The sequence below is a fragment of the Aquarana catesbeiana genome, linkage group LG01, assembly GCF_042186555.1.
Source record: "Aquarana catesbeiana isolate 2022-GZ linkage group LG01, ASM4218655v1, whole genome shotgun sequence".
Classification (NCBI taxonomy): Eukaryota; Metazoa; Chordata; class Amphibia; order Anura; family Ranidae; genus Aquarana; species Aquarana catesbeiana.
Genome location: NC_133324.1, coordinates 125,136,190 through 125,154,202, shown reverse-complemented (window position 1 = coordinate 125,154,202; position 18,013 = coordinate 125,136,190). Strand labels below are relative to the sequence as shown.

The 18,013-nt window shown below is 40.5% G+C and overlaps 1 protein-coding gene across 1 annotated transcript; it reads right to left on the bottom strand.

Annotated features, from left to right (window-relative positions):
* Window positions 1-15,924: 15,924 nt before the first annotated feature.
* On the bottom strand, window positions 15,925-16,862 carry LOC141124077 (uncharacterized). The gene is made up of 2 exons (XM_073612175.1): window positions 16,732-16,862; window positions 15,925-16,642 (listed from the first exon to the last, which is right to left on the bottom strand). The coding sequence occupies exons 1-2, from the start codon at window positions 16,860-16,862 to the stop codon at window positions 15,925-15,927; spliced, it is 849 nt and encodes a 282-aa protein (XP_073468276.1).
* Between the last annotated feature and the right edge of the window lie 1,151 nt (window positions 16,863-18,013).

Sequence of the window (18,013 nt, the reverse complement as noted above, 5' to 3'; positions counted from 1 at the left end):
TACTTTACCGTTTACTGTGCTTTATTGTTAACCATTTTTTTGTCTTCAGGTACGCCATTCACGACTTTGAATGGTTATACCAGAATGATGCCTGCAGGTTTAGGTATCATCTTGGTATCATTCTTTTCAGCCAGCGGTCGGCTTTCATGTAAAAGCAATCCTAGCAGCTAATTAGCCTCTAGACTGCTTTTACAAGCCGTGGGATGGAATGCCCCCCCCCCACCGTCTTCCGTGTTTTTCTCTGGCTCTCCTGTCTCAACAGGGAACCTGAGAATGCAGCCGGTGATTCAGCCAGCTGACCATAGAGCTGATCAGAGACCAGAGTGGCTCCAAACATCTCTATGGCCTAAGAAACCGGAAGCTATGAGCATTTTATGACTTAGATTTCGCCGGATGTAAATAGCGCCATTGGGAAATTGGGGAAGCATTTTATCACACCGATCTTGGTGTCGTCAGATGCTTTGAGGGCAGAGGAGAGATCTAGGGTCTAATAGACCCCAATTTTTTCAAAAAAGAGTACCTGTCACTACCTATTGCTATCATAGGGGATATTTACATTCCCCGAGATAACAATAAAAATGATTTAAAAAAAAAAATGAAAGGAACAGTTTAGAAATAAGATAAAAAAGCAAAAAAATAATAAAGAAAAAAAAAAAAAAAAAAAAGCACCCCTGTCGCTCCCTGCTCTCGCGCTAAGGCGAACGCAAGCAGCGGTCTGTCGTCAAACGTAAACAGCAATTGCACCATGCATGTGAGGTATCGCCGCGAAGGTCAGATCGAGTGCAGTAATTTTTGCAGTAGACCTCCTCTGTAAATCTAAAGTGGTAACCTGTAAAGGCTTTTAAAGGCTTTTAAAAATGTATTTATTTTGTTGCCACTGCATGTTTGTGCGTAATTTTAAAGCATGTCATGTTTGGTATCCATGTACTCGGCCTAAGATCATCTTTTTTATTTCATCAAACATTTGGGCAATATAGTGTGTTTTAGTGCATTAAAATTTTAAAAAGTGTGTTTTTTCCCCAAAAAATGCGTTTGAAAAATCGTTGCGCAAATACTGTGTGAAAAAAAAAAATGAAACACCCACCATTTTAATCTGTAGGGCATTTGCTTTAAAAAAATATATAATGTTTGGGGGTTCAAAGTAATTTTTTTGCAAAAAAAAATAACTTTTTCATGTAAACAATGAGTGTCAGAAAGGGCTTTGTCTTCAAGTGGTTAGAAGAGTGAGTGATGTGTGACATAAGCTTCTAAATGTTGTGCATAAAATGCTAGGACAGTTCAAAACCCCCCCAAATGACCCCATTTTGGAAAGTAGACACCCCAAGCTATTTGCTGAGAGGCATGTCGAGTCCATGGAATATTTTATATTGCGACACAAGTTGCGGGAAAGAGACAAATTTTTTTTTTTTTTTTTTTTTTTTTTTGCACAAAGTTGTCACTAAATGATATATTGCTCAAACATGCCATGGGAATATGTGAAATTACACCCCAAAATACATTCTGCTGCTTCTCCTGAGTACAGGGATACCACATGTGTGAGACTTTTTGGGAGCCTAGCCGCGTACGGGACCCCGAAAACCAAGCACCGCCTTCAGGCTTTCTAAGGGCGTGAATTTTTGATTTCACTCTTCACTGCCTATCACAGTTTCGGAGGCCATGGAAAGCCCAGGTGGCACAAAACCCCCCCAAATGACCCCATTTTGGAAAGTAGACACCCAAAGCTATTTGCTGAGAGGTATAGGGAGTAATTTGCAGACCTCACTTTTTGTCACAAAGTTTTGAAAATTGAAAAAAGAAAAAGTTTTTTCTTGTCTTTTTTCATTTTCAAAAACAAATGAGAGCTGCAAAATACTCACCATGCCTCAAATGAAATCAAAAATTTTCACCCTTAGAAATCCTGAAGGCGGTGATTGGATTTCGGGGCCCCGTACGCGGCTAGGCTCCCAAAAAGTCCCACACATGTGGTATCCCCATACTCAGGAGAAGCAGCTAAATGTATTTTGGGGTGCAATTCCACATATGCCCATGGCCTGTGTGAGCAATATATCATTTAGTGACAACTTTGTGCAAAAAAAAAAAAAAAAAAGTGTCACTTTCCCGCAACTTGTGTCAAAATATAAAATATTCCATGGACTCAATATGCCTCTCAGCAAATAGCTTGGGGTGTCTACTTTCCAAAATGGGGTCATTTGGGGGGGTTTTGTGCCACCTGGGCATTCCATGGCCTCCGAAACTGTGATAGGCAATGAAGAGTGAAATCAAAAATTTACACCCTTAGAAATCCTGAAGGCGGTGATTGGATTTCGGGGCCCCGTACGCGGCTAAGCTCCCAAAAAGTCCCACACATGTGGTATCCCCATACTCAGGAGAAGCAGCTGAATGTATTTTGGGGTGCAATTCCACATAGGCCCATGGCCTGTGTGAGCAATATATCATTTAGTGACAACTTTTTGTAAATATTTTTTTTTTTTGTTGTCATTATTCAATCACTTGGGACAAAAAAAATAAATATTCAATGGGTTCAACATGCCTCTCAGCAATTTCCTTGGGGTGTCTACTTTCCAAAATGGGGTCATTTGGGGGGGTTTTGTACTGCCCTGCCATTTTAGCACCTCAAGAAATGACATAGGCAGTCATAAACTAAAAGCTGTGTAAATTACAGAAAATGTACCCTAGTTTGTAGACGCTATAACTTTTGCGCAAACCAATAAATATACGCTTATTGACATTTTTTTTACCAAAGACATGTGGCCGAATACATTTTGGCCTAAATGTATGACTAAAATTTAGTTTATTGGATTTTTTTTATAACAAAAAGTAGAAAATATCATTTTTTTTCAAAATTTTCGGTCTTTTTCCGTTTATTGCGCAAAAAATAAAAACTGCAGAGGTGATCAAATACCATCAAAAGAAAGCTCTATTTATGGGAAGAAAAGGACGCAAATTTCGTTTGGGTACAGCATTGCATGACCGCGCAATTAGCAGTTAAAGCGACACAGTGCCAAATTGGAAAAAGACCTCTGGTCCTTTGGCAGCATAATGGTCCGGGGCTCAAGTGGTTAAGTGCAGCAGATTTTTTTTGTAACCTTGGCCAGATCTGTGCCTTGCCACAATTCTGTCGCTGAGCTCTTCAGGCAGTTCCTTTGACCTCATGATTCTCATTTGCTCTGACATGCACTGTGAGCTGTTATATAGACAGGCTAGTGGCTTTCCTAATCAAGTCCAATCAGTATAATCTGGAAAGCTGGACTCAAATGAAGGTGTAGAACCATCTCAAGGATGATCAGAAGAAATGGACAGCACCTGAGTTAAATATATGAGTGTCACAGCAAAGGGTCTGAATACTTAGGACCATGTGATATTTCAGTTTTTCTTTTTTAATAAATATGCAAAAATGTCAACAATTCTGTGTTTTTCTGTCAATATGGGGTGCTGTTTGTACATTAATGAGGAAAAAAATTAACTGAAATGATTTTAGCAAATGGCTGCAATATAACAAAGAGTGAAAAATTTAAGGGGGTCTGAATACTTTCCGTCCCCACTGTACCTTACTTATAACCCTCACACTAACCTTCCCTGCAACCTCCACACACCTGCCTTATTTGTAACCCTCAAACTTTCCCATAACCTTCACACTTATCTTACTTGTAAGCTTCACACTAAGGCATCAAAAGTCTTCTTGGCCTTTTGGCTAAGATCAAGTGTAGTTTCTGCCTTGTTCTTGTCATTAGGTAATGACTGGTGCCAGTCCCTCTTGGCCTTGGGGTGTTTCCTTCGGGTGCATCCCATGCTGCTATTGGGGGGGACGCCATCGTGAGTGCACAAGAGTGATCGCCTTTCCCTACCATCCATGAGTTGGCTGTGGGATTGGTGGGCGTAGGTATGGTGGGGCCGCCGAGCGCACCAAACACTTTGAGGCTGGTCGTGGCCAAGCCTAGACAGAGCGAGATCGGATTGCACTTCATTCAAAAGCAGTTGATTGAAGACCTTTTTGGGATGCCGAGAGAAGCCATTTTTTTGCATGCAGTGTGTTCCTACCACTGGAATGTATGATGTTACTTTCTAGAAAAAGGAAGATCTGGGGGCAGGAGGCGGAGCCTAGTGGAGCAGACATGCATTGTTAGAGCTCCACACCGCTGAGGAGAGAAGAGAAGGACAAAGCGGAGCCTGCAGACTCAAAAGGTATCCATCTGAACCTTTTTGCCCCTGGGAACAAACTGTGAAAGTTTGGGCAGGAAATATGGTACTGGGAGGAAACCGTGGCAGAAATAAAAATCACCTCACAAAGAGCTCACAGGCACTCACTGCAGCTGAAGCAGCTCCAGTCACCTCACAAGATACAGCATCAGGGCGCTCTCACAGACAGAAAATGTCACAGCAAGACTCTCCATTTGAGTCAGATACAGAACAAATCCTCTCACAAACTTCTCCACAAGCCTCCTCAGTATCCCCAGTAATATTATTACAATTTGAAAAGATGCTTCATAAGGCTTTAAAACAAACCTCAGACCAAATAACAAAAAGCCTAACCAAAGAAATAAGAGAGCTGGGAAACCGCACCGCAGCCTTAGAAATAAAAATGGATGAAATTGAAATTACAACCCAAGAAAATATAACAGAATTGGAACAATTAAAAAAAGAGAATTTAATACTTCAAACTAAGCTCGAAGATTACGAAAATAGAGCCAGACGTTCAAACTTGCTCATAAGGGGAATACCTGAAACTGTGACAGACCTGCAATCTACTATTACTGCTCTATTACAAGAACTAAAGCCAGATATCCCTATTGAACGTTTAGAACTGGACAGAGTACACAGAGCCCTCACAGCCAAAAAGAAAGATGGACCCCCACGTGATATAATCACAAAATTTCATTATTACAGAACGAAAGAACAAATACTAATTGCTGCAAGAGAAAAAAAAGAACTTAATTTTCATGGACACAATTATCAAATTTTTGCTGACCTATCCCAACTTACTATTACTAAAAGACGATCCATGAAACCCCAACTAATGGAACTGCAACGCCACAACATTATGTATCAATGGGGCTTCCCCTTTTCAGTCAGATTTAACTACCAAGGTACAATTTACAGAAGCAGATCAGCAGATGAACTACAACAAACCCTTTTAAAATTAAATCTGACAGAACCCACAAGCAGCAACACTCCCACACGCAGAAAAATGGCATCATCTTCACCTTCAGGCAGCACTCAGAAAATTTCAGAACAAAATGGGAATCATCATTCTCACAAAAGAGGCCGTTATGCCACATCATCCATGGACCAAGAAGATTCAATGGACTGACATCCTAATTCCTGATATCTCTTCATTTATTATACTAAGAGATGGTTCTCTATAAAAAACCTGTATTTATAACTGAATGTAACTGCATTCTGATAGTCACACACTGTGTGGGATCATGTTACATTCCAGTTATATTTCTTATTACTTCTGATTCATATAGCCTTAGAATATATAAGTGAAATAAGGAAATTCTTGTTCAGTTATATATTATCAGGTAATAACAATAGATTTATTACTTTTTAGGACAAATATGTTCAATAATCCAGAAGTAATGGAAGCTTTTTTTTTTTTTTTTCTTTCTTTTCTTAAAACAATTATATTTTACCTAACTAGTTCCTAGAATTATGTTTTTGTTCTAATCTGAAGCAATACAACCTCAATTTCATGAGTTAACATATCTAAACAGTTACATATGAATAAAATATGTAATTATTTACTCTAAAAGGGTTAAAATCCCAAAATAATTCAAACTATCTTCATCAATACCAAAGTTATTAACAGTACCTTTCTAACTGAATTATTTAGCCTAGGGCAAGACTAACTATATACAACCACCCTGGAATAAATAATTTCAACAAAAACTATATTCTGCACTCCAATTAATGAAACATCATTTTGATGTCTTTTGACATAGCACTTCTCTCCTGTAAGCGGAAGATCCGTGTACCCCCATTAGCCCTCCTCATTCTCCCAACCATATTATGTGGGAATGTGACGAAGGCACTTATTCCCCTGAGAGAGATATTTATTCTCTTTCACGGGTAAATTGTGATTACTTGCAAAAAATAATTTATACAATGTATCATCTAATCTCATATGTTTTTTGTTTACTCTTTACTCCAGAATTCACTGGTTTCTTTTCTATCTATTCATCTCTTCAGTCCACACAGGTTGATCTGCGCAGTCAGCTCTGCATAACAAAAAGTAAGTCAAAACTATTTGATCTATTGCCATGGCACCACTGAATATACTTTCCCTGAATGTTCAGGGAATAAATGTCCCTCAAAAAAGGACCAAAGCCTTCCGTACTTTCCATAACAAGAAGGCTCACATAGTATGCCTCCAAGAAACACACTTCACCAAAGATTCTACTCCAAAATATATTTCTCCTTTTTATCAACAAATTTACACGGCTTCTGCCTGTACCAAGCAAAGGGGAACTCTAATTGCATTTCACCGATCCACACCATTCACCTTATCATCAGAAATTAAAGACCCAGAAGGTAGATACCTGATACTCATGGGTTATATAATGGATACAGCAATCACGGTGATTTCCTACTACGCTCCTAACAAACAACCTACACCATTCCTCTCACATATATTACAAGTGATTAATACACACAAAATAGGAACAGTGATAATGTGTGGGGATTCGAACCAGGTCCTCCTCCCATTTCTAGATAAATCACCTTTTACACCATCCAAAATAACCTCTAGATTACCTTTTTCTCAACTTCTTTCCAAATACAATCTGGTAGATTCATGGAGAGAAAGTAACCCAATGAAAAAGAAATTCACTTATTTCTCGCACCCTCATCAAACCTTCACCAGAATAGATCATATTTTTCTAACAATAGGAATGATACAAGAAATTATTGCATCAGATATAATTCCGATTCCGTGGTCTGACCATAATGCAGTATACACTACTATAGCCTCAGCCATACCAAAAGCGCATGACCCAACGTGGTACTTACCGGACATAATGCTCAAACACCCACTACATCAGATGGCCATTGAACAAGCTTTAAAGGAATACATGTCAATTAATAATACAACAGACATCTCCCCAATAACACTGTGGGAAGCTCATAAGCCTGTCTTGCGTGGTACAATACAAAGACAAATGGCACTATTTAAACGGGAACGCAAAAATCTAGCAAAAAAACTAGAACTCAATTTTAATGCAGCCTACATATCATTTCAAGATAATCCATCTCAGAGTACAAAATCTCATCTGGAAAAATCTAGATTGGAATACGATCTATTTCTCACTGAGTCAGTTGATAAATCCCTCAAACGCTCCAAACACAATTTCTACATGAATACAAACAAACCAGGTACATATTTGGCTCGGGCATTAAATTCAACTAACAAATCTTTCAAACCAATACGTTTGAAATTATCAAAAAATGTTTACACTTGTAATCCAGTTAAAATAGTCCATAAATTTCACTCACATCTCGCAACTTTATACAAGACAAACAATGAATTTAATCCTACAGAGGCTGAATCCTTCTTCTCAAAAATAACCTTACCTGAGTTATCTCAGAATCAAAAAAGCAGTTTGGATGAGCCTATAACTATAGATGAAGTTGCTAACGCCATAAAAGACCTAAAACTTAACAAAAGACCAGGCCCAGACGGCTACTCGGCTTTATACTATAAAACATTCTCAGAAATACTCTCTCCCATTCTCACTAAAACTTTTAACAAACTTCTAGATGGACATTCTTTTCGGCAAGAAACACTAATGGCAATTGTTTGTATGATCCCAAAACCCCTTTCTGATGATACTTCCTGTGTGAATTATCGGCCTATCTCTCTGTTAAACCTCGATATTAAATTATTAGCAAAAATAATAGCAAAACGCCTCAATAGCATTATAGGAAAATTAATACATAGAGATCAAGTAGGCTTCATGCCAAATAGACAGGCAGGTGATAATATACGCAGGGCAGTGTTATTGGCACATATTGCTAAAAAACGGAAAATCCCTTTATGTTTTCTATCTCTCGATATTAAGAGGGCATTTGACACAGTATCCTGGCAATATATGCAATATTCATTACAAAAATGGGGTTTTGGACCCCACTTTTTAACATGGATCAAAGCATTATATAATAAACCCAAAGCCTATATAAAATATGCTGGATACAAATCTGAAGCCTTTAATATCGAAAGAGGTACCCGACAGGGTTGCCCATTATCTCCCTTATTATTTGCCCTTATACTCGAACCCATGGCCCAATACATCAGAACAAACCAAACTATAACTGGCATTGAAGTAGGAGGTATTACACACAAATTATGTATATTTGCAGACGATATATTACTTTTTCTATCATCACCACAGGTCTCTGGTCCTAACTTAATACCAGCTCTTGATGGATTTGCAGCCCTATCCGGCCTTATGATTAATCCTAAGAAATGCCTAGTGCTTAATATTTCACTCACAAACATGGAATTGATCCCGGCTAGGGCTGCACTCCCATTCACATGGGCAGAAAAATCAATCCCATATCTTGGAATTCATTTAACAGCATCTCATTCTGACTTATTCTCAACCAATTATCCTCCTGTATTAAGACAGATCACAAATCTAATAAAACAATGGTCGCAACTTCCTTTATCCTGGATGGGGAAGATTAATGCAATCAAAATGACTATTCTACCCAAATTGCTTTATCTATTCAGAGTCCTCCCTATTCCAATTCCTTCCTATTTTTTGAGAATAGTACAAAAAAGAGCAACTTCGTTTATATGGGGCTCTTCTAAACCACGTATACCTATACACACACTACATCTTCCCAAAAATAAAGGAGGCCTGGGATACCCTAATTTTACTAACTACTACAGAGCAGCACATTTGGCCAGTCTGTCCAAATACCATGCAAAACAGGAAATCCCATTATGGGTATTTATAGAGGCTTCAGAAAATGACCCTCTATTAATATCAAATTTATTATGGCTTGATCCTAAAGACCGCTTTAAAATTCATAATCCCATAACTAAACACTTCTTATCTCTCTGGGATAAACTAAAAACCAAATATCAGTTACAATCTCCACACAATCCTCTCCTTTCTTTTATCAGAAATCCGGCCTTTTATCCGGCATGGATCTACCCAAATTCTTTTAAAGCTTGGACAACATCAGGCATTCAGACACTAAATGACTTCATAGCATCTAAATCATTCCTTTCATTCCCATCGCTTAGAGAAAAATATGATCTACCAAACTCTGAGATATTTAGATATCTCCAAATCAAAAATTTCTATACACCATTCCTAAAGGGGGATACACCATTATCCCAATTATCCATTTTTGAATCAATCTGTACAAAAGATCCATTTGCTAAAGGTACAATTTCATCACTTTATAATCAATTATATGGAGTAGCAAATCTTAATAGACCCTCTTACGTTCAGAGGTGGGAGGAGGACCTGGGACGAACTTTAGAAGACACGGACTGGTCTAACATATGGCTCACATCTAAGTCATCTTCACCCAACATCTTAGCACTGGAGACAAATTATAAAGTCCTAACTCGCTGGTACCTTGTACCCGCTAGAGTGGCAAAATATTCACCTAATACCTCAGCTCTTTGTTTTCGAGGATGCCCAGAAATAGGCACATATTTACACATATGGTGGACGTGCCCAGTAATCCAAACCTTCTGGAAGGAAGTCTTCGTGATTGCATCTAAAATATTTCAAAAAATAATACAACCAGATCCATATTTAACTTTACTTAATCTAAAACCGGAATGGTTAACACTCTCTCAATTCAAACTAATGATCCAACTAATAACGGCTGCAAAACAAACAGTGGCCAAGGCATGGAAATCTCCTACATTGGTACTAGCAGAAACAATTCACAGAATGAATAATACAATGTCCCATGCTAAGATGGTAGCCATCGATCAAAATCAAATTCCAAAATTTGAAAAACTTTGGCATCCTTGGATAAAACAACAGTTCCTGTCAAACTTCAATGACTCTGTCCTGTTGCCATGGTAACAGATTAAATGACTTACAGAGACACCCATTCTAAGGCTTCAAAGAGAACTAAAAAGAATAATAAACTGACGAGCGGGACAACCTTGTGGACCATACCTCTACCTTTCAACCCTTTTTCTTCTTTCTCTTTCCTTTTCTCCACCTTACGATTAAAGCTCATTATCAGAATTTATTTGACCTATATACACTCTACTTGTAAACAATATGTATAGTAGGTATAAATCATTTAAATACCTACAAAAGTAACTAAGGAAATTATATATATCTTTAATTTAGGTTTACGTGAACCCAATGTTTAATATTTGAAATTTCATGATATTTACCTATATAAACCCTACTGTAAAACAATGAGCTTACTTTATAGATCCTTGTAAACTTACTTTATGTATCTTTATAACATTGTATACTCAATAAACTTCTTTTGACAAGGAAAAAGGAAGATCTGCAGACATGTATGCTACGGAAGGGCGAAAAAGAGGGCGTTGAGATGCTGGAAGGGATCACATTCCTGTCGAGTGAGACGAAAGTGCGGGTCCCCATCACTGTGCATATGTACAATCCTTTTGTACAGGATGGGGAAATCGCTGCCTTTTTATTCAGGTACTGCGAGTCAGTTTCAGCAGGTGTGAAACTGACAAATGTGCTAGGCACTTTTAATGGGCAGCGGAAATTTTGGGTGATCTTTAGGGCGGATCAGGAGGGTATAGGTGGCGTCAGGCACCCCCCTCAGTCCTTCTCCATTGGGAGGAATCATGGCTACCTGTGGTACCCTGGTCAGCCCCTCTTTTGCAGGCAGTGCGAGGCCAGGTTGACATGCCGCAATTGCTTCAAGCAGGGTCACGGAGTCGGTCAGTGTCCGGAGAAGAAGAGCTGCCACATCTGCGGTAGTAGGATGCACCTTGCAAGACAGTGCCCGAAGGCTGAGCCCACTCCAGTGGCTGTGGTGGGAAAAGCTGTGGAGGATGAGGCGGTCGGGGGCAAGCAGGTGTTGTCCTATGCAGATGTGGCCAGACTGGATTCCGTTCCAACCACCTCGGTGAACTCCGTTGAGCAGGCCATAGTGCTGCCCGAGGACGTGGTGGTGCGGGCTGATGTCTGCCCACCTATGGAGGGTGAGCCAGGTCCCTCCCCTGTTGACGCCGTAAGAGAGGAGGGGGCCTCTCCTGTATCTGAGGAGAGTGTCCCTGGGCACCTCCTGGCCGAGGGGGAGTCGGAGGGGAGCGGTGAGGAATCGGAGGGCTCAGAGGAGGAGGAGAAGATGGAGGTGGGGCAACTCTCCCTAAAAAGAAAGATGGCTGAGTCCTCCCAGGTCATAGGCTCCTTCCCGGACTCTCCAGACCCTGAAGCATCGGATGTGGTGATCGACTCGGACTCCTCGCAGGCACCATCCTATGTGAGCACTGGTCAGGTGTCCGAACTGCAGGAGGTGATAGGGTACTGCAGGGTGCCAAAGGGGAAGGCAAAGAAAAAATCTGGGGGGGTGAGCCTTGGGTCAGGGGTGGGACCGAGGACTAGGGCCAGGGATAAAAGTGGGAAAAAGAAAAAATCCTGACAGGAATGTGATCCCTTCTTAATTTTCTATGCTCTTACGGGTATCTTCCCTCAATTGCAGAGGTATTGGGACGGCATGTAGGTGGGCAGCTGTTTTTAAAATCTTGGCTGGATATGCTGACAATATCTTTTGTTTGCAGGACTGCAACATGAGGGAGGAGCCACATACTGCAAGATGGACCCAGGGGGAAGCAGTGTGGTCTTTGGGTCGAAGCAGGAATAGTGGCGTGGGGATTCTTATTAAAAATAAAAAAATTAAAGTTTTAAGGAAGGTGGAGGTGGAAGTGGGACGATGTTTATTTATTACTTTGGAATATGGGGGTGTTTGTTTTAAGTTATTTTGTGTGTATGCACCTGTGGATAAAAAGGGGAGATTGGATCTATTTGAGAAGATGAAGTTATTTTTGGGGGGGAGGGATCCTGTTATTGTGTTGGGGGATTTTAATTGTATTTTGCGTAATGGGGATAGGTGTGGGGGTGAAGGTGGTGGTGGGGAAGTTGATAAATCTGGGAAGGAGTTGGGTGAGATTTTGCAGTTGTTTGGTTTAAGGGATGTGGGTGAGGGTGGTGGTTTTTCTTATTTTAGTGATAGGGGTACTGTGCAATCTAGGATTGATTTTTGTTTTCTTTCAAAAAATTTACAGTCAGAATCTTTTACCGTTCAACAGGAGCCTTTCCCGGACCATGGTTGGAGCGAGTGTATTGTGAGTATGGAATCGGAGGTAATGTATGGTAAAGGTGTGTGGAAGTTGAATGTGGAATTGTTGGAAGATGAGGGTGTGAAAAGAGAGTATGTTGAGTTTTTTGGGAAACTGAAAAGGAGAAGGAATGATTTTTTAAGTGTGATTGAGTGGTGGGAGTGGGTGAAAGGTCAGACTAAGAGGTTTTTTGTAAGGAAGGGTTGTGAGATTGCGAAAAAGGAACGTGAGGCGTATGAGTGGTGGTTGAAAAGATTGGAATATTTAGAAGAACTAAGGGAATGGGGAGAGAACGTGGGGTGTGAGTTGGTGGAAGCAAGAGGAAAATTGAGAATTTTTATGGAGCGGAGGGGGAGAGAGATTATGTCGCAAGCAAGGATGGTGGTGAAGGAGAAGGATGAGAAGTGTACACGGTTTTTCTTTAAAAAGGTATATGGTGGGAAGGTGGATTTGTCAAGTGTGTTGGATGAGAATGGACAGGTGGTAAGTGGAAAAAAGAGGTTGGGAGATGAAATCTGGAAGTTTTATTCCGATTTATATATGGAAAAGAAGAGGGATGAGAAGGTTGAGAAGGAAGTGTTGGAGCAGGTGGAGATGTGTCTGGATATGGAGGATGAAAGTATGTTAGGGGAGAAAGTGTGTAAAGGTGAAGTTGATGAATGTCTGGGGAGTATGAAGAAAGGTAAGACGCCTGGGAGTGATGGTTTGCCAGTTGAGTTTTATTGTACGTTTTGGGAGGTGATTGGTGATTGCGTGTATGAGATGGTGATGAAAGTTTTGGAGGAGGGGAGGATGCCTTAATCTATGTTAAAAAGCGTGATTGTTTTGCTGTATAAAAAAGGTGACAAGCGAGAGTTGAAAAATTGGAGGCCTATATCATTGTTGAATGTAGATTATAAGGTGGTGGCGAAGGTATTGGCGAATAGGCTGCGTGCGGTGGTGGAGAAATTGGTGGGGGAGGAGCAAGCGTGTGCGGTGCCTGGGAGGTCTATTGCAGAAAGTTTGGTGAGCTTGAGGGATGTGTTATGGTTTTGTAAGGAGAGGAAGCAGGAAGTAGCGGTGTTGGCTGTGGATTTTGAAAAGGCGTATGACAGAGTGTCGCATGAATTTATGTTTAAAGTATTGAGGAGAATGGGGTTACCTGAGGTGCTGATTGGGTGGATTAAGTGTTTGTATAGAGGTATGGTGAGTAAGGTATTGGTGAATGGGTGGATGACGAATGATATAAGCATTAAGTCGGGTGTGAGATAGGGTTGCCCGTTATCACCCGTGTTGTTTATTTGTGTGATTGAACCTTTGTTGAGGATGTTGATGAAAGATAAGTGTGTGAGAGGGGTGGAGGTACCAGGGAGTGGTGGCAGGGTTTTGAAAGTAATAGGATATATGGATGATGTTACAGTGATTTGTAGGGATATGGCAGGGCTAAAAAGAGTGAAATTTTTGATTGAGATTTTTTGTATGGCAAGTGGTTTTTGTGTGAATATAGGGAAAAGTGAGTGTAAATTGTTTGTTGTATGGAGGGGGACTGAACAGTGTGTTTGGAAGTTTTGTGAGGGAGGAGTGAGGATTTTAGGTGTCAAGTTTGATTCTGATTTGTATGGGGGAGCGAGTTGGCAGGATGCTTTGGTGAAAGTTAAAAAGAAAATTGATTTTTGGTCTTTAAGGACTTTGTCGTTGGAAGGGAAGGTGTTGATTGTGAAGGCTGTTGTGATTCCGATTTTGTTATTTTTGTATTATGTGTTTCCAGCTCCAGATAGAGTGATGAAACAAATTGTGAGAGTGTGTTTTTCCTTTTTTTGGTCGTCTAAGATGGAGAAGTTGAAAAGAGAGAAAGTAATGAAGGAGTAATGAATGGCGGGAAAGGTATGGTGAGTATTGAGAAATTTCTGGTGGTGAAGTATGTAAGTATGTGTGTGAGATTAAGTGAGAAAGAGAACGTTGCAGGGTGTATGGTAAAATATGCGTGTGGGAGTGTGTTACGGAAATATAAGTTGTGTGAAGTTGATTTGAGGAAACCTGTATGTTTTGTTGCGCCTTGGTTTTATGTGAGGATTAAGCCTGGTTTCACACATGTGCGGTGCGAATTGAAGCTGCGGTTTCACTGCGCATAGAAAAATCAGTTGTTCAGCGGTTCGTCAGCGTTTTAGGTGCGGATCAGCTGCGAATTCGGAAGTAACCAGTGAGTGTCTAATGATAGATGCGAATTTAGAGCAGGCCAATCACTTGTTATCTATTTGTGAGGCTGCTTCTAAAAAGCTTGATTTTTCCGGACACTTCCTGGTTGTCCAGGAGTCTGTATTGTGTGGGTTATTTTTGTTCCCAAAATGTGTGCTGCTCTGCCTATGATAATGCCAACAGTTGTTGCTGTAACAGCAGCAATCTTGCTTGAAGTAGAGAAGAGGAGAAGGAGGAGGAGAAGAAGATACTGGGTGCATCCCATACTAGCAAATAGGGATGAGAGAGGCCAGTTCATGATCCTGTATGAAGACCTCCGTGGGCATGAAGAAAAATTTTTTGATTACACGCGCATGTCAATAACTAGGTGAGTAATTTTTTGGACAAACAATAATTTTAAAAACATATTTCCATAGTAGGGGAGTTTTGAAAAAGACACTGGTCCATCAAGTCTAACCTATGTGTGTGACTTTATGTCAGTGTTATAATTTAAAAAAATCGTGGTGTTCCCGCCCCCCCCCCCCAAATCCATACCAGAATATTATCAGAGCATGCAGCCTAAAAGGCCATGAAAAGGGGGGGAGTGAGCACCCCCTTCCTGGACCAAACCAGGCCATATGCCCTTAACATGTGTAGTGTGTTTTGTGCCCCCCCCACCCCCCAAAAAACACCTTGCCCCCAAGTTGATGAGGACAAGGTGCTTTGTGTGGGGGGATTCCCAAACATTTTGTTGTCCAGTTTGTGACCAGACAATTGTTATTGTTAAATTCAGCTGCCAGTGGCTAAACATTTGTCCAAATGATGACACAACTGCAAATGACGTTAGATCTTCTTTGTTATGCCACTTCTTTAACATGCATTTTTATTTTGATAAAGGATACAGGCCTTCTTACAAATAAGAATGTTCTTAAACACTTATCTTATTATTTAGAAAAGTGTATGTAAAAATTGGTTTCATACACTAATCTAATAAAAGACTCATTTTGGAATTAGTTATGACGAATTACTTGGATTAATCTCCCCTCGCTTGGAGCGTCAGAACACGTGCTACAGACCAAGTATCCAGCCTGCTGAAAGATTACTGATCACATTAAGGTACTTTTCACCACTGATGTCCTTTGTCATGTGAATGTAGGAGAATGCAATATTTTTTAGTTATAAATTTTCAAACATGTGTCATTCTAAATATATAACCCGACAAAAGTTGGCGTAGTAATTATTTATTCAAGTATACTTAAAAAAATAAAATAAAAATTTGGCACATGTAGCCAACATAAATTAACAAAAACAAAAAATATACATGTCTCTCAAGTAGGCCTGTTAAACATATTTTTACAAACATGTGTCCTCTTGGTCCTCAACCTTGGACAGACCTCAGAAATCACAGATTGTGATATGTTTTTTTAAAAGGGGCCTCAGTGGAGTAGTGACTGGCGGAAGCCTGGTCATCACAGGCAGTGCTGGGATCTGGTGTAGCCTCGCCATGTTGACTTGGCACATACATACCAGGATTTGTGGGAGGGGGGGGGCCTGATTGATGGAATTGGGGATGGGATGGGATAGGGAATGTTACTGTGTCTAACTTCATATATGGAGGTTGGCTTTTCAAAGCTAGAAGGATAGGATGGGGGATTATAGGGGTAAGGTTGGTGTTGTTCTGGGTAGTGGACGTATCGGGGGTAGTTCAGGGGAGGTCTTGGTGGTGGCACATATGGCACTTGAAATGAAGCTTCCTCACGTGGCTCTGAGAAGGAGTGCAGCACTTGTTCGATAGTGCTTCGCATTTCAAAGTAGCGCTCAGGTTTGACTTTCTTTATTAGAGGGACAAAACTGAGCGCCAGGATAGTATCCGGACATAAAAAAGCATCCACCTTTTCAGACATGTTTTTCAACATTTCAAGTAGGCGCTCACTTATGTCAGGTTGCGATAGAGGTGGTCGCCTCCGTGGCACTTTGGCTGGCAGAGCAATGTGTGCAGGAGCAGAGGAGGGCCCAGGGATAGCCTCTGCAGATTGCTCATCTGGGTTGGTTTCCCACAGATTCGAGGAGCTTTGGATTTGTGACAAATCCTCTGGGCCTTCTTCCAAACTAATCTGGGCTTGGTCCTCCGGTTGTGCCTCCAGTTGGTCATCCATCACATCTTGTTCCTCCCAACTAGCTTCTGTCCTGTTAAGAAAATAAAGAGTGTAACTTAACTAGGCATAATCAAAGTTAAGAGGTTTGCAGATACATAGATGATATAGATGAAAACTTACTCCCTCATCTCCACAATGGGTTGCAGAAAATCTAAGTCCTTGGCAAACATATAGGGTACCCTAGGCGCTGCCCCCGAGCCACTCCTTGCTTCTTTGAGATGGCGTATATATTTGCGGTAAGAATCACGCATGCTGCGCCACCTTGTCTGTAAGTAATGCACTGAAAAAAATAAAAATAAAATTAATTTTATTTATGTCTGCTTTTAGGTACCTAGCAACAGGAAATTCGTTTGGAAGTTTGCACTTTGAATTTAAGGTTGGAAAATCAACTATTAGTGGCATTGTTCATGAAACCTGCCTAGTCATATGGGAAGAACTGAAGGATTTGGTTATGAAGAAGCCAAACAAACAAGAATGGTTGCAGGTAGCAGAGCTATTCTGGCAGCGTTGCAACTTCCCCAACTGTCTGGGAGCCATTGATGGGAAGCACATCCGCATCCTCAAGCCTCCAGCTAGTGGTAGCCAATATTTTAATTATAAGAAATATTTTTCGTTGGTATTATTGGCAGTGGCAGACGCAAATTATAAATTTCTTTATATTGATGTGGGTTCTTATGGCAGCAGCTCGGATTCTAGTGTATTTTCACATTCCTCATTTGGCCGCATGCTGCGTGAGAATACACTAGACTTGCCCAGTCATTCTCCCCTGCCCGGAACAACAGATCCTTCCCTCCCACATGTATTTGTAGGAGATGAAGCGTTTGCACTTGCACAGCACATGCTCAGGCCTTTTTCTAGTCGCTCTTTGACAACAGAAAAAAGAGTGTTCAATTATAGGCTCACTAGGGCACGACAAGTAGTTGAATGTGCATTTGGGATACTATGCAATAAGTGGAGATTCATGCATACTTCAATAAATCTGAGTATTGACCATGCTATCAGTGCTGTTAAAGCAGCCTGTGCACTGCACAACTATGTGCGTGAACGTGACGGATATCTATTTGAGGATTCCCTGAGCCATAACATGGAGGCGGCACAGTGGAATGTTACTAGGGGCACCACTAGTGGTACACATATTCGTGGTGAATTTCAAAGCTTCTTTATGTCGCCAGCTGGGGAGGTGCCTTGGCAGATGAATTCTATCTAATCAGAAAAAGTGTGTATTGGTTTGCATTATATTATCAGGGCCTTGACAAAGTTAAGTGTGCTGTAACAAATAATGCTTTTTTCATAATTTTGGTTTAGTTAAATAAAAATAATGTTGTTAACATTTGCATTGTATATTCTTTTGCTAGCCTAAGCGAATCTTAGCTTAGTAGTTAATTTAGGTACCCCTCCGTCG

Bases quoted from the DNA above. Each gene is read 5' to 3' on its own strand.
- LOC141124077 (XM_073612175.1), bottom strand. From the start codon at position 16,862: ATGCGTGATTCTTACCGCAAATATATACGCCATCTCAAAGAAGCAAGG. The intron at 16,643-16,731 runs GTAAGTTTTCAT...TTTTCTTAACAG, and splicing joins CCCATTGTGGAGATGAGGGA to GACAGAAGCTAGTTGGGAGG.